Source organism: Neofelis nebulosa, chromosome 8 (genome assembly GCF_028018385.1).
Source record: "Neofelis nebulosa isolate mNeoNeb1 chromosome 8, mNeoNeb1.pri, whole genome shotgun sequence".
Classification (NCBI taxonomy): Eukaryota; Metazoa; Chordata; class Mammalia; order Carnivora; family Felidae; genus Neofelis; species Neofelis nebulosa.
The window spans coordinates 33370286-33397009 of NC_080789.1; the positions used below are offsets into that span (position 1 = coordinate 33370286).

General features: G+C 33.8%; 1 protein-coding gene across 4 annotated transcripts in view; it reads left to right on the top strand.

Annotated features, from left to right (window-relative positions):
- Positions 1-26724, top strand: part of MGAT4C (MGAT4 family member C) — a 742934-nt gene that overhangs the window by 331613 nt on the left and 384597 nt on the right. For 3 of the 4 annotated variants that reach the window (XM_058741864.1, XM_058741865.1, XM_058741866.1), the window contains one exon: positions 3475-3585. In XM_058741864.1, the coding sequence (XP_058597847.1) occupies positions 3502-3585 (84 nt within the window). In that variant the 5' untranslated portion in view covers positions 3475-3501. Of the gene's footprint in view, positions 1-3474; positions 3586-26724 lie in introns of those variants that run through there. The other variant, XM_058741873.1, reaches the window with a different exon arrangement.

A 26724-nucleotide genomic window follows, 5' to 3' on the forward strand; every position in this document is an offset into this window, starting at 1 on the left:
TTTGGAATTTTAGATATGAATGAGGTCATACAGTATGTACTCATGTTGTTTAGTTTCTTTCACTAAGCATAATTACTTAGAGATTCATCTGTATCATTGTATGTATCAATAGATCATTGGTATTGGGGAGTTGTTTCATAGGTATATAGTTTAAGGTTTGCAAGATGAAAACGTTTTGAAGATGGGTACAGAATAGTGTGAATAAACTTAACATTGCATAACTGTACACTTATAAATAGTTAAGATGGTAAATTTTATGTTATATTTTTAACACAATAAAACATTTAAAAATCTTTGTTTTTTAGCTTAAACGTTTGGTGAATTTTTACTAAAATAAGGAAGAATGGAAAAAAAGATGAAATTTACAAAGACACGGCAGAATCAATTGCTCTGCTTTTGTCATGTTTGAATTTTAAAATGCCTGTTATAGAGCCAAGAATTGAGATCAGTAAGCAGATGGAGTATCCCACTTGGAGAACAGAGGAGAGGTCAGGCTGCAGATGTATATTTGGTAGTGAAAAGGATAGATATTATTTAAAGCCAAAGACCTGAATGAGAACATCTATGGGGAAAGTGTGAATTTGAGAATAGAAAGGAGTCCAGGAACAATCAAGGAGTTGTCCAATCATCATTTGGGCAGAGGAGGAGAAGCTATCAAAAGAACCTGGGACTGAAAGATCTGCAGGTTAGGAGAAACATCATAAGGTGGCATCACTAGAGCCAAGAGAAGAAAATGTTTCAAGAAGGAATTAGTTAAATGAGTTCACATGAGATCAGGTAAGATGGGATCTATTTTAATGGCTTGATGGACCCTCTGTGAGACTCAGTTGGGAAGGAATTGGAAAGGAATTCAAAAGTAGAACTTTTGAAATAGTTTTCAATACAGAAACACAGCAGCAAGAGGGAGAAGTCGGGGTGGTGGGAAGGTCTTAAATGCAGGGAAATATTAAAGCAGGATTTTAAACTGTTGAGAATGATTCAGTGCAGAGTCATCTGATGTAAATGAGAGGAATCAGCATAAGAAAGTTCCTTGACCATCTGAAAAGGTTCAGCGGTAAAGTTCAAAGGAGTTTGGTAGATAGTTGGGGCAGATTGGGTGAGTTGAAGACCCCTATGGTAATTACTACTTTCTCAGTGAAGAAAATGTAAGGCTATTCTATCTATTGTAATTAGGAAGACTGAATATAACATGAAGAAAGAGAAGATATTTATCTGGTTCACTAGTGTATCCTAAGACCTTAACAAAGGGTGTATCATCTAAAGATACTTAATAGGTAATTCCTAAATTAACAAAAAAATGTTTAAAAGAAAATCATAAAAAATTATCTTTTTGAAGTTCATTTGCAAATCATTTCTAAAGTCATCATGCCCATAATGATTTTAAGTTCCTCAATGTATCACAGCTGCAAATATATGATAATAATTCTCTAAATGTTTGTTCCAATTTCCAATCAGCAAGCTAAATCACACAAACGTTTTTCTTTTTCTTTTCTTTTCTTTTTTTTTTTTTTTTTAAATCTTAGATATACTGTTTTGGAAGCAATGGTTTTAGGACATAGTTGAACTGCATCAGTGGGTACTACCTTAAGAATTTACTGTTTTCAGTATTACTGAATTTTCAAATTACTCCTTTCTGAGCCTTATTTTTCTCATGTGTAAAATGGAGAATAGTAATGCCCTCTTCACTATTCTGATGAAAGAATTGAATAAAGAAATGTTAGTGGAAAATTTTATGAAAGCAAATGTTATATAATAAGCAAGCTAATAGTTCAGTGATAAAAACCTTAAAAAAAAACAGTATGTAGGGGCTTCTTCCTCCACACCCTACCTCTATAAGTAGCATGATGAGATTAGTCATCTGTGTTCATAGAAGAATAATATATATATACATATATATACACATATATATACATACATATACACATGTATATATATACATATATATATACATGTGTATATATATACACATATCTGTAGTAATCTGAATTATAATAAAAGTCTTTAAATGGCTCTGAAATTTACAAATATGAATAAGAAGTGTTCAGCATCCAAACTTTTAGTTTCTTTTAATTTAAAGATGTTACTTAATAAGACTCAGGAATACATAGAATTTTATCCTTGTAGTGTATCTAAAATTTTACTTGCTTCTGGAAACAGTTATAAATTATCATAATTTGTCACTTTTAGAAATTGATAAAATCATAATTTGTACATTCATAAACTGTTTTGTGGTAGTTGTTTAATTTGTATGATGAAAAATAAACTATCAAATATAAAAAAGAAAAAAAAACTCTGATGCAATCATATCATATTTTTTTAAATGGTGGCATTGCCGATAACTGTTAGCCAGGCTTTACGCACATGGGAAGCAAGACAAAGATTACACTTTCATGTAATTGTAAGAAAATATTGCTGAGATTGTTGTAAGTAGTACAATTTGAGTCTGCATTTTTCATTGAGGCTTATCATTTTGATCTAGTGTTCACATTTTTCTTGGTAATAGGAATATGCCACTCATAGTTATAATCATTCAATGCTCCCATTAAATTGAATGTTTACAAATAAGAAAGGGGCGCCTCGGTGGCTCAGTCGGTTGAGCACCTGTCTTCAGCTCAGGTCATGATCTCACCGTTTGTGGGTTCAAGCCCCGTGTCAGGCTGTGTGCTGACAGCTCAGAGCCTGGATGGAGCCTGCTTCAGATTCTGTGTCTTCCTCTCTCTCTCTCTCTGTCCCTCCCCTGCTCATACTCTGTCAGTCTCTCTCTCAAAAAATAAATAAACATTAAAAAAATTAAAAATAAGAAAAAAAGCCCAGGTTGTGTGATGCCTTCATTGGTCCCATAAAAATTAAAGGATGTGACTGAATCTGGACCCCTTTGAAGGTTTGGGCAAAGGAACAGTGGAATATTTAACGTGATTTAGAAATGCAGCACAGTTGGTCTCAGACTCTAGGGTATTTTGTAGGCATTATTGATGTGGCTTTTGTGCAAAGTAGAGGTGTGGAATATTCACTTGACTTTTATCAAATAGTGAATGGAAGGCACTTAGAAACACTGATATCTCATTCACATGTAAATAATGAGCTGAATATTGTCAAATTTAGAAATAAAGACATACAGATGCCAAGTCAATTTATTTATCAGACAATGTCATCTTGATTGATTTAGATTTTTAAGTCTGAGCTGTACCTTCAGACCCAAGGGTCTTGACATAGTCATCAAGTTGACACTCACAAATTCATAGTTTCTTTAAGGATATTAATCTCAGTATTGAATAGAGAAAACCAAGTAGCAAATATTGAAAGTAGAAACATAATTGGTCTGTTTGGATAAAGTCCACCAGGGTAACAGTGACTAGATTCAACATGCAAGTGCCATCATGATGAATGTTTACAACACTTTTTTGAGAGCCAATTATACTGGGTTTTTTTTGTTTTTTGGTTTTTGTTTGTTTGTTTGTTTTTTTTTTTGTGCAGAGACTGGAGATCAGCCAGATCAGTTATATGCACAAAGCCGCTTTGGATCTGTCTTTTCAAACAAGAGCTGCAGAAAACGTTGGAGCAAGGTTGACGCTTTATTCCACTCTGGTAAGAGAAGCTTTCTTTTTCTTTGCTATGGTGAAAGTTTGATAAGAAATCCTTTTACATCATAATGTGGTCACGGAGAAGAGACGCTGTTCTATGTTACAAGTCATAAAATGTTTTCTTTTGAACTACTTTTTCAGAATGCTTTTTGTCTGTATGTTATAGCAAAGTAAAACAAACACTGAGTCATATTGTACATGTTAAGTTTGTATTTGAGGTAGAAGAGTCTTAAGGTATTCTTCTGCTGAGTGAAATGTGGTGTTATTTCATGTTTTATGCTGCTGGTCAGGACAAAGGGGTAAAAGTATCAGGGTTTTTCTGATACCACGGCTGAGAGTGAATCCATGTTTTTAAGTTTCCCCTGACCAATGATATTGTTAGTGTCCAGCAGCTCACCACCATAAAGCTTCAAGAGCCCAACAAGATCTGGCTTTTGGGTTTACTTGCAGATATTTCTGATCACCCTAATCTTTCATTTTAAAAACTGGAAAATCTGGAGATAGTATTCTGGGTGAGTTTGTCTGCACACTGCTTTTGTCACTTTAGCTCTCAACAATGTAACTGTACACATATATACAAAATACACGATTTTGTTTGTCACATAAATTTCTTTGACCTGTAATGTGCCTCAATATTTCCACAAAAATCTCTACATGTTACAAACTCCATCTGAATTCATATCTGTCTAAAATAGCAAGAAATAGTTGTGTAGATATATAGATATTAATAGATACACACACACACACATAACTATACACAAATATTTCCCATGTACACAATTCATTTTAGATAATAGCAGATTTATACATTACAGCAGTTTCTAACTGGAAGTTGCATTTGTATAACTCCTCATCCTCTTGGTAAACATTTGTTCAGAAAACAATGATATAAATATTGAAAGGACTACAACTAATCAGCCACATTTAAAGCTAAATCTGTTTTTTAAGTGTACTTGTCTGTAGTTTCTTCTTTTTTTGAGTAATTCAATTACATTTGCAATTTAATATATAACCATGAGATTTTAACCTAAACATTTTTAGGGATTTACCTCAGAGTAGTATTCCCAGATTCAAAGATACAAGCAGCTGGCAATGTCAGTCAAATGGGTCACTAATAAATATTCATTCTTGTTTGATCATTTTAATAAGTATTTGTTGACAATCTATCTTGTTAAATGTTTCAGTGAGAGGAAAACAATAATTTATAAAAGAAATGGAACATAGGATATCTGTGAAGATTTAATGATGATTCAGTAAATGTGCTTGAAAATAACTAATTTATATTATAGTTTTGGCTAAGGACAAATAGGTGAGTACTTTATATAGTCAGGAACAACCAGGGACAACAATAAATGCTATGAGAATTAGTTTTTTTCAGATTTAAAATTAGTTCAACTTTTAATGTATGATCCTAAACAACTGTCGCAATGCCATTTTCCCCTTTTACCTTCTTTTAAACTATGTGTGCATTTAATACAACTCATTTCAAGTACTTGAGCTATGTACTTTATACTGAAAGCAATATAGACAGCCCTGCCCCTGAAAGAGATTCTCGTTTAAGGGGAACTGAGGCAAGAAAATAATAATAGTAATAAATAAAGAACAATTATATCACCAAAAGTCCATAGAGTAAAATAAACAGAAAAGAAAAGAAAAGAAAGAAAAGAAAAGAAAAGGTCAGTATTCCATGGTTTCTGCCCTCTTAAAGAGTATCTTTTGCCTGTAGGTGCATGCAGCCAGCAAAACAGCAAAATTCCCCAATTCTCTTACTTTGTATCTTTCCCAATCTTGAAGTAAATTGCAGATGTACAAAATCCTTCTAAGACAACAACCACATTTAATGGCACATATAACCATTTTCATTACTACCTTTGCTGTTAGACACTGCAATTGTTATCACACTTACACACACACGTACACACACCCTATTCAGAAGACAGGAAAGAGAGGGAAGTATAGATAGCACCTCCACCCTCTGATGAGTATGGCACAGTAGGATCTCCTAGAATTTTCTTCTTTGAAGCCTTTCCTTTTAGTGTTCATGCCCAAGAACACCGCTGTTTCTATTGTCTCCTATGTAGGTTCCATGTGCCCTTCATGGCTCAGAGTAAAGGCCACTTTACATCACCATATCTGCCCAACAAGCCTTGTGCACACTCCAGGTGAAATTATTCCATCCTGGAACATTCTTATCTTTATCATTGCGGGAAAGACCGAAGTGTATGAATAGCATGCAAATTCAGTGCTTCATAATCTCAAAGACTATGAGACACCTTTGTTACATATTCTCTCCTTCCCCACACTGTTTGAGAAGTCTGCTTTTTAGAAAGTTATATTTTTAGAAGACTATATTTTATTGCTTTTTAAATTTTCTTTGCTTTCTTTGCTCTCCTGTTTTTTTTTTTTTTTACAGCTGATAATCTTGTACTTCATTTCATTGAGAAAATAGAATCGTCTGGCAGGTTCTCCCACATTCTTTTGCTTCTAAATCTAAAAAGCTTACCTCAATCTGTATCCATTTCTCTCTTCTTTCCACCTTTGGTAGTGGGAGGAAACACCTGAACTTTTACAATGTTCAGACTTTTATTTTTTATTTTGTTTTAATTTTTAATTTTTTTTTATGTTTATTCGTTTTTGAAAGACAGAGACAGAGCACAAGCAGGGGTGGGGCGGAGAGAGAGGGGGATACAGAATCTGAAGCAGGCTCCAGGCTCTGAGCTGTCAGCACAGAGCCCAACGCGGGGCTCGAACACATGAACTGTGAGATCATGACCTGAGCCGAAGTTGGACACTCAACCCACTGAGCCACCCAGGCGCCCCTTCAGTCTTTTCTTTACTTCTGACTTCTCAGGTATCTACTTCAGTCTATAAAATGTTCATTTATGATCTTCCATTCTGTTTTCTTTGTAAACTCTGTCCCATTGGAATTCTCTGTGTTCACTACACATATTTACCCTTTATGTCTGAGATACCACATTTCCCTCTAGAGGTTGTCCTTGCTTCTGCCCAAAGACTTTTCTCCCCCCAGGCACCATTTTCATGACTTTATCTTCAGTTCTCTCCAATGTTCCTGCATCTTGATGTGTCTTCCAAACTTTCTCAGGTATCCCCTTGACTCTCTTGTTAATAAATCCACTGGACACTTTTCAGTTCTCATCTTGGCTTCCCACCATTTCTTTCTAAACTTACTTAGTCCATTCACCCCACCCTGCTTTATTCCAGAGTATATCATAAGAACAGTACTCTAGGTAACACACTTTGGGAAATAAGCATATATCAATCGCTTAGACTTTGGAAAATAGGCTTAAGTCTATGATTTAATGGCATTAACTTCTGAAAATGTACATATGTGAATATTTACCCTAACTCAAAAGATAGTAAGATTACATATAATTAATATATCTGATCATGTCATTTCCTTGTTTAAAAACACAAATTATTTCTCATCACTCTTGGAATGAAATCAAAATTTCTTACTATAAATTCTCAATTCTGCTTGATCTTGCTATGGTCATCTCTGCCATCCCATCTACAGCATTTCTTCATGCTTGCTGTGCTCCAGCCACATGGGTATCTTTGCTAATCCTAGAGTACACCAAGAATGAGCTTGCCATAGGATATTTACTTTGCTATTTCCTCTACCAGGAACATCATTCCTCCAGATATCCTCATGGATTACTCTCCCATTGTATATATTCAGTTCAAATATCACCTCCTCAGAAAGCCTGGTGCATCTTTCCCCTCCTGTGGACACTCTGTATACTGAGACTCCCCTTTTCCTTCATATAGTATACAACTACTTGATATTTTATTTACTTACTTGCTTTATTTTTCTCTCCTAGACTAAGAGAGACTAAGTTTAACACTGTGTGGGAAGTGCGTGGTATCTTCAAGAAAACCATTATGATTATACTAGCTTGATTACCCTCGCTATTCATTTTTGGAATTGTCTGTTATGTAATTATTGCAATGTGAGGAGCATGTAACATTACTTACTTAACCATAAAACCGTATGGCCAGCACATGCGCGCGCGCGCGCGCACACACACACACACACACACACACACACACACACAATATGACATTTACTTATAAAGGTACAAAAATTGAGATTTGTTTTTTCTTCACCAATTCACATGCCTTTTTGTGAGAAAATACTCTGTACATGGCAAGAATGATTAAACTTGATCCCTATGAAATTTCCTTAAGGAATCTGTTCTCATTCGTTCCTTTCTATTACTCAAACAAAGCTAGTGAATAAGGCCATGAGGTCTTATGTTTGACAATTGTTGTTTTAATTCTGCCACCACTCCTCCTTATTGTTTGTGAATTTAGACAAAAAATATAAGCTTTCCATCAAGATAATAAAAATAACATTTCTATCACTATAAAATGATTCAGATTAAATATGAAAAAATATATGTAACACTTATAGAATGCCTAGCACACATTACTATGAACAGGTTAGTTGTTACTTTTTTTAATGTTTATTTATTTATTCTGACAGAGAGAGAGAGAGAGAGAGAGAGAGAGAGAGGGAGAGAGAACATGCACGTGTACATATAAGCAAGGGAGGGGCAGAGAGAATTTCAAGCAGGATCTGCACTGTCAGTGCAGAGCCCATGTGGGGTTCAATCTCAAAAACCGTGAGATCATGACCTGAGCCAAAATTAGAGTCAGATGTTTAACTGAATGAGCAACCCAGGCACCCCATGTCATTATTATTTTGAGATATTTTTAGACTTCAAGTATCCCCTGACAATTATCTTTATGTGAAAATGCTCAGAAGTCAGCCACACTTTCTTCCACTTCTGGTACTTCTGTTAGGTCACCATTGCACTAACAGTTTTGCACTCTGATTTTAACAGGCATCATTCCCTCTTCAATCTGTCCCTAAATATTGATATATTCCTTTTCTCTGTCACATATGACTGACACCATGCTATATAATCAATACTGAGTTCTAGAATTTCTTGTTCTCAAAGTATCTCCTGATTCATCTTTTCCATGTACATTGATTTACCCTGATAAGTAATTTTGCAAATATTTCTCATCTAAATTGTTGAAAAGTCACTAATCTATTTTTACGTGTTTGCCCCTATCAAGTCATTCAACTTAAGCACTATCCGACCACATGCACTTCCTCAAAGGAATTTCACTAAACCTCCATTTTGCAGTAATTTAAATTCAGTAGGTGGGTGAAAATCCTAATTTTAATATCTCTGGTTTCTATCAAATTATTTGTAATTGATTCCTACAGTCAGTGTCATGTTAGAATTTGTCATCTCTGCTCCACATCTCAACCTACTTTCAGTACCAGCAAGCTAGCCAGAATCTACCCTTTTCTTCTTATGGTAGAAGTGTGAGTGAGTAAGCCCAAGAGCTTCTCTAGCCTTCTCAAGCTGCAACAATAGCCACTAGCGTTGCATTGGCCAAAGCAAGTCACGTGACTAAGCCTAAAGTCAAGAGGAGTGAAAGTATCTTCCATCTGTGGATATGAGAGAAGGAGAAGATCTCTGTTTTCAAATAATAATCTAATTTATGCCTGCGATCTAAAGAAATGCTCAGAGATTCTATTATTATTATTTTATTGTTATAAAAGAGATTGCATATCAATGATAGCAAATATATAACAATCTGAAAATCTTATGTGAAAAAATTAAAAGAGCCACTATTCATACATTAGCTAGACTGAAATTTTCAAGTTATATATTATAGTAATAATCACATATTCAGTGAAAATATGTTGTCAATAAATGTTACACATATATTTCCAGTATACTTTTAATTCACATGAAGTTCGTTTTGAAGTATAGAAAATTAAATGTTTTCTCCAATTATAGTAATATAATTATATCTTAAAATCAATTTTTTGTTTTGAGTTTTTTGTTTTGTTTTTATTTATTTTTTATTATTATTTTTTTCAGTATATTAAATTTATTGTCAAATTGGTTACCATACATCACCCAGTGCTCATCCCAAAAGGTGCCGTCCTCAATGCCCATCACCCACCCTCCCCTCCTTCCCACCCCCCCATCAACCCTCAGTTTGTTCTCAGTTTTTAAAAGTCTCTTATGCTTTGGCTCTCTCCCACTCTAACCTCTTTTTTTTTTTTTTTTCCTACCGGACCTCATTGGAAAGGACTTTCTGAACTCCAGTCAGCTCCTTCAGGGTGTTTGCATCATTTTGTGATTTTCCTGTAACACGTTAAGTTACTTTCAATTATTTTGCTGAACTTTTTGAAGTGAAGAGTAATTCATTTTCCAAAGACTTAATTTTTCCTCATATTTTAAACATATATCTTCTGTGAATATTTCACTTCCCAGATATTAAGCACATAATATAATTAATTGAGAAACAATCCTTTAGAAAAGATAGCACAATTTGTAAAATGATTCATGTATGCAGGGAGTTGCATTCCTGGGTATACAAAATTTTTAACTTTATCACAAAGTTAACCTATGACTTTTCCTACTGACAAAGTAATATTTACTGTGACTTGTAATTAATTTATTTATGTTTTTCTAAGCATATATGTTTTAATACTGGCGCATTTTATTTCAAATTTTAAAAAGTAATAGCAAATAATAAAATTTAAAAAAACTGAAATATCACATAACGTGTATTTTGCTCCAATTCATGGAATATATAATTTAATTCATGACCAAGCTAGATTTAGAATTTGAAAAACATATTATTGAAAAATAAATGATATAATGCCTTCTGCATTTCTTGGTACAGTCTTTATTGTAAAGTCTAGATTGTCTGATATAAGTATGGCTACTCTGGCTTTCTTTTGTTGACCATTAGCATGATGGTTCTCCATCCCCTTATTTTCAATCTGAAGGTGTCTTTCGGTCTAAAGTGCGTCTCTTGTAAACATCATATAGATGGATCTTATTTTCTTATCCATTCTGCTACCCTATGTCTTTTGATTGGGGCATTGAGTCCATTGACATTTAGAGTGAGTACTGAAAGATATGAATTTATTGCCATTATGATACTTATAGAGCTGGAGTTTCTGGTGGTATTCTCTGGTCCTTCCTAATCTTTGTTGCTTTTGAGATATCTATATCTATATCTATCTATCTATCTATCTATCTATATATCTATCTATAGATATATAGATAGATAGATATAGATATATCTATAGATAGATAGATATAGATATAGATATATAGATATAGATATATATTTCCCCCATCTTTTCTCCTCTCAGAGAGTCCCCCTTAATATTGCTTGCAGGGCTGGTTTAGTGGTCACAAACTCCTTTAATTTTTGTTTGTCTGGGAAACTTTTTATCTCTCCTTCTATTTTAAATGACAGCCTTGCTGGATAAAGAATTATTGACTGCATATTTTTCTGATTCAGAACACTGAATATATCCTGCCACTCCTTTCTGGCCTGCCAAATTTCTGTGGATAGGTCTGCTGCAAACCTGATCTGTCCTCCCTTTTAGGTTAGGGACTTTTTTTCTCTTCCTGTTTTCATGATTCTCTCCTTGCCTGAGTATTTTGTGAATTTGACTATGATATGCCTTGTTGATGGTCGGTTTTTGTTGACTCTAATGGTAATCTAATGCAATGATCTATGTTTATATCTCTTTTAAGTGTAAAGCATTTGGACCAATTTATCTTGGTTACCTCAAACTCTAATTCATATATTTATGAGTGGTTTTTCAGGTCATACTTGGTAGAAAAATAAATAATTTGATGCACTTAGTATACAACAGAATTTAAGATTGCTGTCAACTTGAAATAATACTTACACACATACATATATAATAAAAATACAGATTGATAGGTAAATAGATGATAGGTAGATGATGGATGGATATATTAGATAGACAAATGATAGATAGATAGATAAAGATATTTTACATTAGATATACTTTTGATAAAATGTCACTGATTTTATACCCTGAAAAGTAAATGACTACATGAAGAATATCACCTCCTTTATTGTTCCTCAGATTAGATTTGCTGATAAATGAAAAGATTCAGAATTTTTTAGTATCAGGATCTTGATGCCTAGTTCTTTACTTCACCAAGCTAATGGGACTTCACAGCACTTTTGTGAATAACCCAGCAATGAAAGCGAGCCCTAACCTTCAGAGATTATTTTCTGTTATGTACCCTGGGCCTACTCTCTGCAGATGCATGTCTAAGAACAAGGACATTAGAATGAGACAACCATAGTTCAAAAGCAAGTTCCATCACCACCAGTTGTAAAAACTTGAGCAATTAATCTAACCTCTATACACCTTCATTTCCTTATCTCTAAGATGGAGATAATAACATCTATTTTATAGTATTAAATGAGATAATCTAGATAAAGAATTCAGTCTTGAATTATATATAATACATGCATTTCACATTTCTATAACCGGATATAAAGTAATTTGTCACAGAGATTTTATACTATATTAGCTTTTAAATATTCTATGTGAATGAAAAGGCTCACCTTTTGTGACATTTCAGAAAACATAAGGTGATCAGATATTTTACTTCCACTAATATAAATGGAACAGAATTATTTATTATTGGACAACTACAAATATGACTAGTAAGGGTATGAAAACTTCCCTTCCTGAATGTATAGGAGGGTCTGAAAATGTACAAGGGCATGCGTGTATGTGTGTGTGCAAGGGGTTAGGAAAACAACAAAAATATTTCCATAATTGAAAAGAATGCTTGAGTCAGTCAAATACAGGTTCTGTGATACTAAAAACTTTATTTTTGAGGGGACAGAAAGTGAAAAGCAGACAATATATGTTTTAAAATGTTAAAACATTTATAACTGTATTAATGTAGCATTATAATGATAGTGTAGAGAGTACTCCATACCTCTCTAGTAACTAGATAGTCAAAGTCAGGACTTTCTGTATTAAATATATCCATTAATGGTCTATATCCTACCACAAAGAAATGAAGAATGGGAACATAAGAATTGCACTCTAAAGGAAGAGGGTGGCCTCTCTTTACAAAATACAACCCTCTTTTTTCCAAAAGTTTATAGAATAAAGCCATAAGAATAGTATCCTAAACCTGTGAATGCCTTTCTTCAGTGCTCTTGCACCTGTTAGCTGACATTAATTAGCAAGGCATAGACTCATTACATATGGACAGTTCTTTGTATGTCAATTATACCTCAATAAAGCTATTTTTAAAAATAAAGTGTGGACACTTGAATAGAAGTACAATGTAGGAAAGTCAGAGAAACATACTTACATGTGGTTTTCTTATTATAGCTTTGAGAAGTAGGCATGCCTCCATATAGTACTACAGGGGTTAATTAGGAGCAGGGGCTTGGTTCCAGAACCATTTCTGCCATAGGTTAGCCATATAACCCTTGGAAAGTTGCCTAACATTCCTAGGACTTTGTTTCCTTATCTGTACAAGGTCAGTAATACTTATTAATTCTGCATAAGATTTTATACTTTATATGTGAAATTTAACTGAGATGGCATATTTATTTAGTATAGTGTCTTATACCTTACAAATGATCAATACATGATAATTATTAGAATGTTATTATGATGATGTATTTCTTCTCCTAATGTTCTATCTAACAATAAAGCAGCAGGCTTATGAGCCAGTGGGTGAAGGAAGGACAACATAAGATTTTCCTTTTTTTAAATAAAAACATTCACTAATGATCTGAGGACAGTGCTGAAATAGAAAATACCCAGAAAGTCATTGACTGTGATGGACTACATATTTAGAATTGTCAGGGGCAGATGCCATAAGGTATTGCTTATCTAGGTGACTATCTAATAATAGGTGGTGTCTCTCTAATACTGATTAAGTAGTTTTAAAATGAAATGTCCTCAAGATATTTAAATATTTATATTGTATTTACATAGATTCTATTATGGAAAGAGGAAAAATTTTACATTTTTATTTCTTTAAGATAAAATATGTTCTGAGTATACCATGGAAAAAAGTATATAGTTATTGATATAAGTGTTGATTATTATTATTGCTATTATTAACTTAATCAACACTTTTAAAAATTATTTTTAATGTTTATTTACTTTTGACAAAGAGAGAGAACTCATGAGTGGGGAGGGGCAGAGAAAGGGGGAGACACAGAATCTGTGCAAGCTCCAGGCTCAGAGCTGTCAGCACAGAGCCCAACGCGGGGCTTGAACTCACAAACCGTGAGATCATGACCTGAGCTGAAGTTGGACGCTTAACCGACTGAGCCATCCAGTCACCCCTAATCAACACTCTTTAAGCAGAGACAGAACGGCATTTTGTAAGTTCTCCCTATAATCAGAAGGAAGCTTTGTTACACAAAAGCAAGTTGGATACTGATCCATTTGGAAAAAAACCCAATTTATTAGTGAAACTTTATGTATGTGATACTCAATATTTTCATTGGAAAAGGAATCATTATGTAATTTGTTTGTGGGTTGATGCAAGACACTCTACACCTTGAAGCAGAAAGGTGAGAGAATGGACCCAGTACTAACACTTGTCACTGTCAGTATGCACATTGTCAAACGCAAGTGTAATATGTAAATCTTAGATTTGAAAATATCAAGCCAGTATATGTATTTCTCATTCATCTTAAATTATGATGAAAATATGCATAATGTGTACACCAAAAGATTTGGAGCCACTACTTTGCTGCCTTGGCTTAAATTCAGGTTTTATCACTAATGATTTATGTATCTTTGAACAAGTTACTTTAGTTCTCTGTGCCTCAGACTTTTCATCTATAGAAAAGATATTATAATAGTACCTACTTCACTGAGTTGTTATAATAATGAAAAGATTAAGAAACATGTTCTTAATGCCTGGCATAAAGACATTAAGCTCTCTATAGGTGTTTTTAATGATGATGATGATAATGTTCATGCCCAGCCAATCCTCACTCATCAAGGCTTCAGAGACTGAGCAGATATTGCCTAGAACACTCACCCATTTCTCAGCGTGGTCAAATTACTTTGGTAAATCAATCAGAGAAGAGGTATGCTGAAAAACTAACCATTTAATATAACAACAACAGCAGCAGCAACAATACTATATACAACACTATAGTCCCAAACTCTCTTTACATATAAAGGAAAAGTATGTACTGAATTTTACCCCAAAGTAAAACAGAATGCTATGCACAACCTAAGAGAAGTTCTAACCAACCGGAGAAAGAATAGTATACCTCCTGTGATTGCCTCAGGAAAATGTGGGCAGAAGCTAATGATAAGGGTTACTATAAGAAGCACTATTTTTATTCCCCTTTTACAGATGAGAAAATAAAGATTTTAAGGATGTTAATGTAATAGAGATGGTCTGGAACCCACGTTTTTCTGACTTAAATCCAGTGTCCTAACACTTATTTACTTCTGTGTTTTATTATATATGTCAATTAACCAAAATCTCTGAGCTGTGATAAGAAAACCTTTACTTGTCATGTCTTACATGCTAACACAAATATTCAGATCAATTTTTCATAATTTGCTAATCTATACTAATAATTTTATTTTTTTTAATTTTTAATGTTTATTTTTTGAGACAGAGAGAGACAGAGACAGAGCATGAGAGGGGGAGGGGCAGAGAGAGAGGGAGACACAGAATCCTAAGCAGGCTCCAGGCTCTGAGTTGTCAGCACAGAGCCCAATGCCGGGCTCAAACTCCCAAACCATGAGATCATGACCTGAGCCAAAATTGGACACTTCACCAACTGAGCCACCCAGATGCCTTGAATTTTGATTTTGATATAATTTGAGTGGAAGTAAAAGGTTTATTCCAGAAAGCATAGGTCTACTTATTTTCCTTTTGCTCTAAATCTTTGACATTTTTCTAAGTATCTGTCTTGCAACCATCTGTCTTGCTTAATGAATGATTCTACGTGGACACATACTTACAATGAAGGTCCTCATATTGACTCTCCCAATATTGAGGAGGGAGAGAGTGCTAATCGTAAGGTGAAGAATCATGCTGATAAGTTTCAATACATTTAGGGATGTATATTTTAATACATAATGACTTGCATTTCCCTACTTTTTACTCTCAATCCTTTCTAATTTGAGGCATTTTCAGACTCATTAAACTTGTATTTCTATTATAATGCAATTCAATTACAGCATGCCATTCCCAATCCATGCATGCAAGTATACATACATGCACACACATATGCACACATGTACTCAGTAGTGGAAGATGTCATATAATTGATAGCCAAATTCTTAGTTGTTCCATTACAGAAAATTCCATTCATGTCGGTAGAACTGAAAGAAAAAATATGGTAGCCATATGTTTTCTGAAACTTCCAAAAGACTTTTTTTTTAATTTAAACAGAATATTTACAGGCAGATATAATATTAAAATTCTCACTTATATATTTTTTTTATTTCAGGTTAAATTCCAGTAATAATATTTCTTTAAAGCTTTTAAAGCATTTCAAATTTAATATTATTTTATTTGCTTCACCCTGCCTATACAATGCAGTAAAACATAATATTTTGGCACTAATAGAAAATGTTTTATGGCCTTAAAACATTTATTAACCAATGTAGTAAAGGTAGGAATAATTTACATTCAAACAAACTTTGTATAGGCAAAGAATTGCAAAGGAAATCTCAAAGATTTTCTAATTCTTCCTGCATCTTTCTTACAGCGTGTGCAAAGAGACCACTTTATTCTGATGTTTTTGCAGATTACTTTCTGCCTGTTGTCCATTTTTCTCCCTACACTGCCCAACAAAATGAATAGGTGATAGCTCTCAGCATTTGACACTGGTGGGAAAGATTAGCAGGAATGTTGACTTTGACAAATCAGATATATTAAGCCTTTGCTGGAGGGACCTACTGCAGAAAAGCTGGTTTGTCATTATAGCCAAGATGCTGTTTATTTTTTTTCCAAAAACAAATAAACACTTTTCATAATAGTGTATTAAAATGGAACCTAATTGCCTGCACATCTAAATTTTAAATTATTTTGCAATACCTCATTTAGTTTTGCAACATTAGCCAAAACATTGACCCATATCACTTTATAAAGAGAAAGTACGGATTTTATGTTTCATTTCAATTGAGAATTACTATGGGCATAAATATTGATTTTAAAATACTACCTCTTTGACACATAAGTTGCTTGTTGGCCAGGAGATTTAAACTTCATTGCAGCCTTATGACCAGAGCTATTGGTATGTTTGTGTTTTCATATGCTATAGCAATTTTTAAGATTGTCTAGAGTTGAAAAATATTTTTCCAAATGTGTGTTGATATTCTTTTAACTGAGCTATAAGTTTTGAAAAGAAATTGGTTTCTCTTAAGTTCCATTTTTAATGGTTAAAGCAGCTAGCTAGGGATCCTTACAATTCCAAGGGGCTGAACATTAGCTGTCTATCTGCTGATAGAATTGTTGTGCTTCGGTTAACTGTGTTTAAGCCAGCATGAGAGTGGAATAAAAGAGGGATAGAGATGGTGGAAATGCACATTTGTGTAGAAGTGTGTTTGGGTGGTAAAGTGTTTAATATAAACTCTATCTCCATTTATCCAAGTGTTGTTTGTGGGTCCTTGACTTCTGGCTTTCTGTCATTTTGTACCATACTACCTCTTTGAAACAAATCCTGATTCTAAGCCTTGATTCAAGAAAAATCAAAATCATATTTTATACTAGCCATTAGTAAGTAACTCGGTTTCTCTTTCTGCGCTTAATTATTAATAGTGACTCATGAATGATTTACACATTAAGATTTGTGACTCCTCATGTTTCATATTTATACATTTTATATTTTCTTGAATCTATGCCAGATATACTTACAGATGTTATATGGGATTTGTATTTTTCTCCTTACATTTTAGATTTGGTCTTGATCCTAAAGGATTTGAAAAAAAATACAAGTTTTCTTGGTGAATTGTAAAATATGGATTTGTGGAAATATCTTTCTGGAAGGTTATTCAGGATAAATTGCTATCTATAGTGGATAGATTTTGAGAACCAAATAAATGAGCCTCAGTTGAAGTCTGTACTTAAAGATTAATGATAGGTATGATAAATGTATTGAGGGCCTAATTTCTGGAAATCTAAATGTTGAAGTCACTATACCAGCCATGTTTAGAGTAATTATTTTAAACATAGACATGTTTTCATTTCTTTTTAATATAATTGAGCATCTGGTCATTAATACCAACACATAAAAATGCTTTCTTTTACTTCTACCATGTAGATACTCTCAAAAGAAGGGTAAAGAAGACCGAAGTTTAAGATATGTTGTATCCAAAAGAGCTCTTTAGGTTCTGACCCAAATTACATTCTGTTTGGTTTTCTCACTGTGAAAAAAATTTTTGAAATGTGTTCCAATTTGAAAGGATATTCAGAGCTTCAACCTAAATATGAGTTGGCTGTCATTCCGATTTTACCAGAAAAAAATTACCAAGTAAAGATCTATACATGGGCTTTTTTATAGTCAAATTATTCAAGTGGTAGGCCATATGGGATTAGATCATATTCCTAAACTAGAGGGATTTAAAATGCAAGTTGTTATACACCCTAAAGCACAATGTGGTTTGTAGAATATTGCCCATTTTTACATGATTTATTTCTAAGCATAGAGACTGGTCATGTATGGAATTTACCTAGATAGTGACTTTATATTATAACCTGCTAAAATGTGGCTCAGCCTATTTTGTAGTAGTATAAATTTTGCTCAGATTTAGAGGATTTATGAATAGGCTTGCTACCTATGAATTAGCTTAAACAGTAAATCCTTATAAAAGATATGCTTGTCAAAATCTACTTGAATAATACAGAGTTTTGTAACCAGACTTAAAATAGTTAACTTTTTAAAAAGTGGGGAAGGGAAGTTTATTGGCAAGTCCTTCACTAAAGGGAACATTGAACACAGTCATATTTATCCTCAGTGTAGACAGCTTCTTTTCTATCCTTTTTCTCCTCACATTCGCCTCTCTACCCAACAAGTACACACAAAATGGTCTCCACTCTCTTTTTTTCTGTGCTACCATAGAACTCAGTAAGTCAAAATTCACCCTCCTTCTCTCAATACCACCACAAACACCCCGCACACTATCACAACCATGCTGATGGCTTGAGGAAAACTGGCTAAGCTGAGAAAGTATTGATATGAATTTATATTTATAATTTTACAGTTACATATTTATATAATATATTTATATATTTTGCATCTCTCTATATATTATGCAGAAGCTGGAAGAAAATCAGATTTCTTTTGTTCCTTTTTAATATTACTGGGTTCAAGATCTTGGAGTTTAAGATTTGAAAGGTAGGACTTTCAGCAGGAATTTTTTACTAGACCTGTGAAGTTTAAGAAATCCTCTTAATTTAGGTACAATAAATCTTACATTTATTCCTCCATATTTAGAAAATAATTATCTAATCATGAAGTCATGAGGTATGGAGAGAAAAATAATGTTATTTTGTTTTCCTAGTAATTCCTATGAATCTATTTGATTGAAACCTACTATAGTAGGTGAAATATTTTGAAAATGCTTTGTTTTACAGTTCTCTAATATAAACCATTTTTTCAATAACCATAATAACTCCCCAAACTAGAAAAAGTTCTTAAAATTGTTCTGGGTGAAAAAAAACAAGAACAGGATTTTTCTAGGAAGTTATTTCAGCAGAATATTTGACCTCAACCTTCTACCAGTGTTATTTTACAGAGTCATAAATGGTTTCTTGGCAAAATCCAATCAACTTCTTCAATTTTCTTCCGTTTCCCAGTTGTATTTACAATGTTTCTAATATTGTTTTCTACTTTATCTTACCTGAAACTTTACTGTTTTTTTTAAACTTTGTTTCCTCTTACTAGCTCTTCTTTCTATAACCTATTGCTGATGAGCTCAGTTTTATTCAGTATTCTCTAACACTAATTCATAATTAACTCTGAATTTTTTTGTACAAGAGTAATTATTCATTGCCTGTTTTATGAGAAATACTCAGTAATCCATCAACCACTCTGGCATAACCTAGACTTATATTTAAATATGTGTTGTTTACAAATTATATGCTCTATAATGGAGATTCACTGTATCTCCAATTATTTTATAAGTAGGGTTGAAATGAGCATATTAATATCAGAATATTTTATCAGTAGTATTTTGATATTGTTTGTACTATTAAAAAATAAGAAAAGAAAATGAAATGATTGGATGTTCCTTAAATACATAGTTATGAAATGTACTCAAGAATGATAGCGATTAACCATAAAGATTCTGGGATGTGACTGGGCTCCAGCCCTGTCCCCAACTATTTCTTAGTTGTGTGATCTTGGACACGATACTCACGCTCATTAAGCATCAGTTTTCTCGGCATAATTGTAGCTGCTTCATTGTTTTGTTTGTTTTTGTTCTTGAGAAACAAATGGGATAGCCTCTGTAAAGTCTGTGATACAGTAAGCATGCCTTAAAGCCTAACTATCATTATTATCATCATCATCACCATTGTTAGTGTTACAGAAAAAAAAAAAATCTCTTTTCTTCCCTGCATTATACATATCTAAAGTGGCAATGAAATTCTCAATTGTAAATACTGCCTATACTTTCCCATTCAAATAATTTATATGTACAAACAAATATTTTTCACAAACATTTATTAGTTTAAAAATATATACAGGCACCCACATTTACAGTTAGGGCCAATGCTTAATTACAATGATTTTTTTTGTTTAATTTATATAAATTACAACTTACTTAAACTAAATAAGTGTTATATACAAGCAGGTAAACAGAATCACTATTTATATGTACTTTGTGTGGGATAGAAAATGCAAGTAAGGGAGGTCCATCAATAGATTTTACAACATTTAAATATATAACATGTTTACATTAATGTTTTACTTTATTTTTTTAAGTTTATTCTATTTACTTTGAGAGAGGGTACATGTATAAGCAGGGGAGGGGCAGAAAGAGAGGGAGAGAGAGAATCCCAAGCAGGCTCCACAGTGTCAGCACAGAGCCTGACATGGGGCTCAATCTCATGAACCATGATATCATGACCTGAGCCAAAACCAAGAGTTGGATGCTTAACCAACTAAGGCACCCAGCACTCCTACATCTTATTTAACAAAGCATATTTTAACCTGAAAGAACATGAAAAAATCAGGTTCTTTCAACACTGAGAAACACTATGGTCATTGAATAGTTTAATAAAGCATGTTAAAAGATTTGTGGGTGTTTGTTTTTTAAAGTTTATTTTGAGAAAGAGAGAGTGGGGGTTGCAGAGAGAGAGAGGAAGAGAGAGAATCTCAAGCAGCCTCCATGCTATCAGCACAGAGCCTGACACAGGGATCCATCTCACAAACCATGAAATCAGGACCTGAGCTGAAATCAAGAGTCGGGTGCTTAACCAGTTGAGCCACCCAGGCACCCCAAGATTTGTGTTTTTTCTTCAAGATTGAGCTGTTTAAATGGTTTTCCAATTTACTTATGCATATTTTTGACATATATTTCATAAACTAATCACTTTTGAAAAACAAAATGAAATGCATTTTATGGATATATAACTAATTAGTCTTCTCCAAAGTCTTATTTTTTAAAAGCTCTTAAGTTTATTTATTTATTTTGAGAGAGAGAAAGAGAGCAAGTACATATGAGAAGGGGACAGGTAGAGAGAGAAGGAGAGAGAGTCCCAAGCAGGCTCTATGCTGTAGCACAGAGCTTATGTGGGGCTTGAGCCCAGGACTGTGAGTTCATTACCTGAGCCAAAATCAAGAGTTAGACGCTTAACCAACTGAACCATCCAGGTGCCCCAGTTTTCTCCACATTCTAAAAACTGATTAATCTGTGCAGATCATTGATGATAACTCTTATTTGGTGTATTCGTTTCATAAGGCTGCCATAACAAAATACCACAAATCAGGTAGCTCAAAATAATGAGAAATTATTGTCTCACAGTTCTGAGGGCTAGAAAGTCTGAAATCAAGATGTTGGCTAAGGCCACACCTTCTCTGAAACCTATACAGGAGAATCCTTCCTTGCCTCTTCTGGTTTCTGATGTTTGTCAGCCATTCTTGGCAGTCCTTGGCTTGTAGATATATTGGTCCAATTTCTGCCTCCCTTGTCACATAACCATCTTTTCCACATGTGTCTCCACCTACACATGGTCTTCCCAGTGTGAATGTTTGTGTCTGTGGCCAAATTTCCCCTTCCTATAATGACACTGGTCATATTGAATTAGAGCCCACCCTAGCATTCTTTATCTTAATGTGATTCCATCTATAAAACCCTAATTCCAACTAAGGTCACATTCATACATACTAGAGGTTGGGCTTTCAATGCATATTTCTGGATTGCACAATTCACCCCATAACATTTAACATGTCTTTTATTCTTTTCTTTCCCCAGTCTTTCATAGCCTCCTCCTGTCTGCACTTTTTTGTCTATTCATCAAGCACCATATTTATAACACCCATATACTTTGTTCTTGCTATTCTACAAGGTCCAGCCTGAAAACCTTCCTACCCCCAGACCTGGGAAAAATACTTTCTCTTCATCTGCACAAAGGTGACCGTATAGTTCTGAAGCAATTTTGAAACTGATAAGAGTGCTGCTAAATACACTGGGAAATCAGTGCCACTGGATGTCTTAGCTAGCCCGTCTTCTGCTCTCTATGCCAGTTATTTAAAAACCTTCAGCCTTCCAAGTTCTCTACCACCTCAACATAAATTACAGATTTAAATTAACTAAATTAATTGCATAATTAAATTAATTTCAGGTTCACAAGGGGAAAATTTTTGACTCTTAGAAGAAAAATTTTCCACCTTATAAGTAATTTATCTTGAAAATTATACCACCTCCCTTTCCACCTCAGTTTCCTTCTCCTAAATAAGATATACTTACAGCTGGTCTTACATGCTGTCTATACTTGACTACAAATCTTGATTTGGTTAATATTTCCCCTTTTAGTTCTTTTTAAATATCTGTTGCATTGGAGTCTTTGCACTTAGCATACCTCAATATAAATATAAATCAAACAACAAAACCAGTGAAAAAGTAAAAATCATGAGCCTATTTTTCACCCTATAAATGGAGTTCCATCTCATTCTCTTCCTAGGCCTTGTATTAATATTATTTTATTTTTTTAAGGAGGATCCTCGCCTGACTGTATTTCCTCAAATTCTATTTGTGCAATTGTGGTTTCATCTCCAGTACCTCACTGAAATTAGTATGACAAAGAACACTAATGATTATTATTTGCTACATTTCAAGACACATTTGAATAGGATTTTGGTCATTCATCATGCTGACACCTCCATTCTTTGATTCCCTTTTGTTTTTCTTTCCAAGAATCCTATGAAATTCCTCTGAATTGTTTAAATGTTAGGGTACATTGAAGTTATAATCATTATTCCTCTTCTACATTGTTCTATATATTTTGCTTAAATAATCATATCCAATCTCAAGAGTCTTCTCCAGCCCCAAACAGTCCTCCTAACATCATATTCTTTGTTTCAGTCCCTCTTACACATTTTTATTCTTCCAACTATCTCTTAAATTCATACTCTTTTCTCTATCCTCAAAATTAGATCCAGTCTTCATCCCTCCCTCTCTTCTTTCCTTTAATTCTTCATTAACTATTATAAAAGTTCCCCTGATTCAAATATATATATATATATAATAATATATAAATAAAATATATATATATATAATAATAATATATAAATAAAATATATATATATATAATAATATATATATATATCACTAAATCCTATCCACAGCCTTGCCAGAATGATATTTATAACACTCAAATGTTAGGGTATTATTCCCTGACCTTAAGAATCTTCATTCATTCATGGTCTCCATAGTCTATTGGGGGAAAAAATCCAAACTTAGATTGCCACAAGGTCCTTCATATTATGAGCATAATCTATGCCTCCCAACTCATGTTTCATTACTTCTTGAGAAATAACACTATATTCCTATGTGTTCACATTCCCTCTACCTGGTCATCACCTGTCTCCATTCTTACCTCTTCCATTCACAGGGCACAGTGCTGTGGTCACCTTTGTATGTGTAATTGTTAGCATAATGTCTAGTATACCATGGATGTTGATGAATGTGGAATGAATGATAGTGAGGAAAGGGAGTCTGATATCCATGTCATTCAAGAAGCTATTCCAATGATGCCCCAATTAGAGAACCTAACAGTAACTAAACTCTCTTCTGTATTTCAGGTTGCTGATGTAGTGCTATAATTCTCTTTGGCTAGTTATAAAGAATAAGTCATTGGGGCCCAGGTGTCTTCTTACCTCTCATCCATTCCTTTCTCTCCCCACAGTTTTCCCATAGATTACCAGTCCATTAGTGCTGCTAGGATGGGTGGAAAGTAAAGAAAGGAGAGCTTTGTCGAGCATCACCAACTGAAACTCAGGGTGCACCTTGCATTGATCATTGTTATAAATTCTTATGTGTTGCAGTCTAAATAGGGCTCAGTCTCATTATGGGTTAAATTTGCTTTTTGGGAGAAGGGGCATTTGACCTATAAAATGAACAATCATTTAAAAAATGGATCCAGCAGCTTCAAATAGCTACTACTTCTGATGAAATTAGGGAAATGTCAGTTTGGGAAAAGTGGCTTGAATTAGTAAGTAGTTCTCTCCATCTAGTTCAAAGTGAAAGAGCCCTGTAACAACTACACTTGTAACAGGACATCCAATCTCCTACTGAGCAGTCAGCCATTAAGTTACATAGTTAAAAACAAAACCCAAGAAATAAAAAAAATAAAAAACACAAACAGAAAAGACACAATGATTAGTATTATAGATCTTCAACATGAACTAAATGTATTTTCATTGCAGGGGGGGGGCGGGGAGTAACTAATGATTGTTCTAAAGTATCTGTAGTCAAGAAAATCTTGTTATAGCTCTAAAAAATTGGGGACTTTCTGACAACTCCTATATTGTCTGAATCAATAAAAGTAGCTAATATGTGCTCAGCATTTTATAAAAGAGGCTCTTGGGTTTGAAATTATTCTTATGAGAATAGGATTAACTTGCTACATTTTGCTGAACAAGTATGATATTGTAAACACTATATTCGTGAGGGGAATAATAAAAAAGCAAGAATCTATTTTTCTGTACAGTATATCGATTAATGCATATGATTTCCTGGTCTGAGAATTTGTTCAACACTAATTAAAATCCATTCTTAGAATCTTCATGTTAGTTTTTTTTACAATAGTCAATTTAGTACAAGGTCTTGATTCTTAATTAATTTAGATGCATAGAAACTATCAAATTATTCATTTTATCTTTTTCTATCTCTCCTCTCAACAGTTTATTCACATCATTACTTAAATACTTGTAAAGGAAATTAAACAAATTAACAAATGAAAAACTTTTGTGAGTTTACTTGATCATTTTCTTTTTTGAAATGTTTCCTTGTTCTAGACATTCAAAGCTTGCTATTAATTATATATTGTGCACAGACAGTTGTGGTTAGTAGCAAAATAGCTACTAAAAAAGCAGTTTGTTTCTCTACCTACCTCTTTCCCTCCCTCCCTTCATGCCTCTCATGCCTCTCACTCTCTCTTTATCCTACTTTCCCTCCCTCTTTTCCTCCTGCTCTTCCTCTTCCATTTTTCCCTTCCTCTCCCAACCCCTTCCATTATATTAACTTGGCCAAACTACAAGCAGATTAGATCCAACCCTCCTGTCTGTTCCTAGGAAGCTGAAAATGGTGGAAGAAGACAATATACCTTTGCTGAACAGTTTCATAGAAAGTCATAAATACTAATTTAGGTGAACCCCTTGTGGTGACATCACAGCCCTACTGCATTTCCTTTGAAATATTACTGTCATGAATCCTATTTTATAACATCTCTGCTCTGCTCAACTGTCTTACACCTCCTCTGTCTCCTTTCAGCTGCCTCTTCTCAATTTTCCTGACAAGAGCTCTCAGAAGAGAATTTCCACACCCTTGCGATTTACCATCCACTCCTCCAGGTCAATAGATCGGTCTTATACCTTACCACCTAGTTCAGATCATAATCCCATTAATAGGTCACATGCCAACATGTTTTGGCTATGTATACTCTCTGGAGTTCCAAAGTCCTGTGTTTAGTTTATTCGTCATCTTACTTTCAGGCTCAGCATTTCATTTCATTAATTTTCTTCTGAAAAATTTTCTTTGCATATTAGTGCTTTCTCATTTGGTGTTTTAGCCAAAACCTAGACTAGTGAAGTGATCTTTCATTCTTTCCTCTTCCTCAACAGCACCACCCACATGAATTTCAGTTTTACGTGTATAGCTGGTCCACAATCCCTCCTTTCTCGTTTCAAGTATTTTGTATGTGTATATTCTCAAACTTGTATCTGGGCTATTAGAATTCCTTTATAGCTTATCTCTTTGCCTCGAATCTAAATCTTCAATATATCTTGCACATTATTACAAACAGTAATCAACCTAAATACAAATGTAAATATGCACATTTCATGGCTAAAATGCATTATACCAGTGCATTGTAATAATTTATTGGTTAACAGGAAATACTCTGAAGTAAAATAACTTGCATTTAAGTGACAGCTCTGCCATTCTGGGGTTTTGCTTAATTCTGTAAGTTTTTATGCCCTAGTTTCCTTGCCTGTAAATTCGGAATAACAATGGTAACCTTTAAAGCTTTATTTTAATGATAAAATGATATGCATGTAAAGATCTTAAGTGCTCAGAACACATCACTATTTTATAAATGCCAATTTGCATTATCATTATTACTCTATTTACTTTTAATTCTTTAGGCACTTCAGTCATGGCATATTCTTCTTCTTGTTGTTATTGCTATTGTTGTTATTGTTGTATCGTTAGCACAATGCTGAGAACATCCTGTTTCTTGGATAAAACTTAGTTGGCCCAATGGATAAACTTGTACTTACCTTTTATTAATATTTCCATTCACCAATTTCTAGAAATAGGGTCACTTAATGCAATGACTACTTCAGAATTTAGAGTTTATTGCAGAGCAGTGTAATGAAGTGGAACCCTTTGCTCTCCCTAAAATCACTTGCTTTCTTAGATGTTTAGTGTATCTAGTCATAGGCTTAGTTCTTCTTTCCCTGCTGAGCTGCTATAACCCACCAGCATATAACCTGTGGGCATCACAGGAAATAAGTCAGAATGGAAATGTCTGAAATCTTTTTTTTTTTTTATTTTAACCAA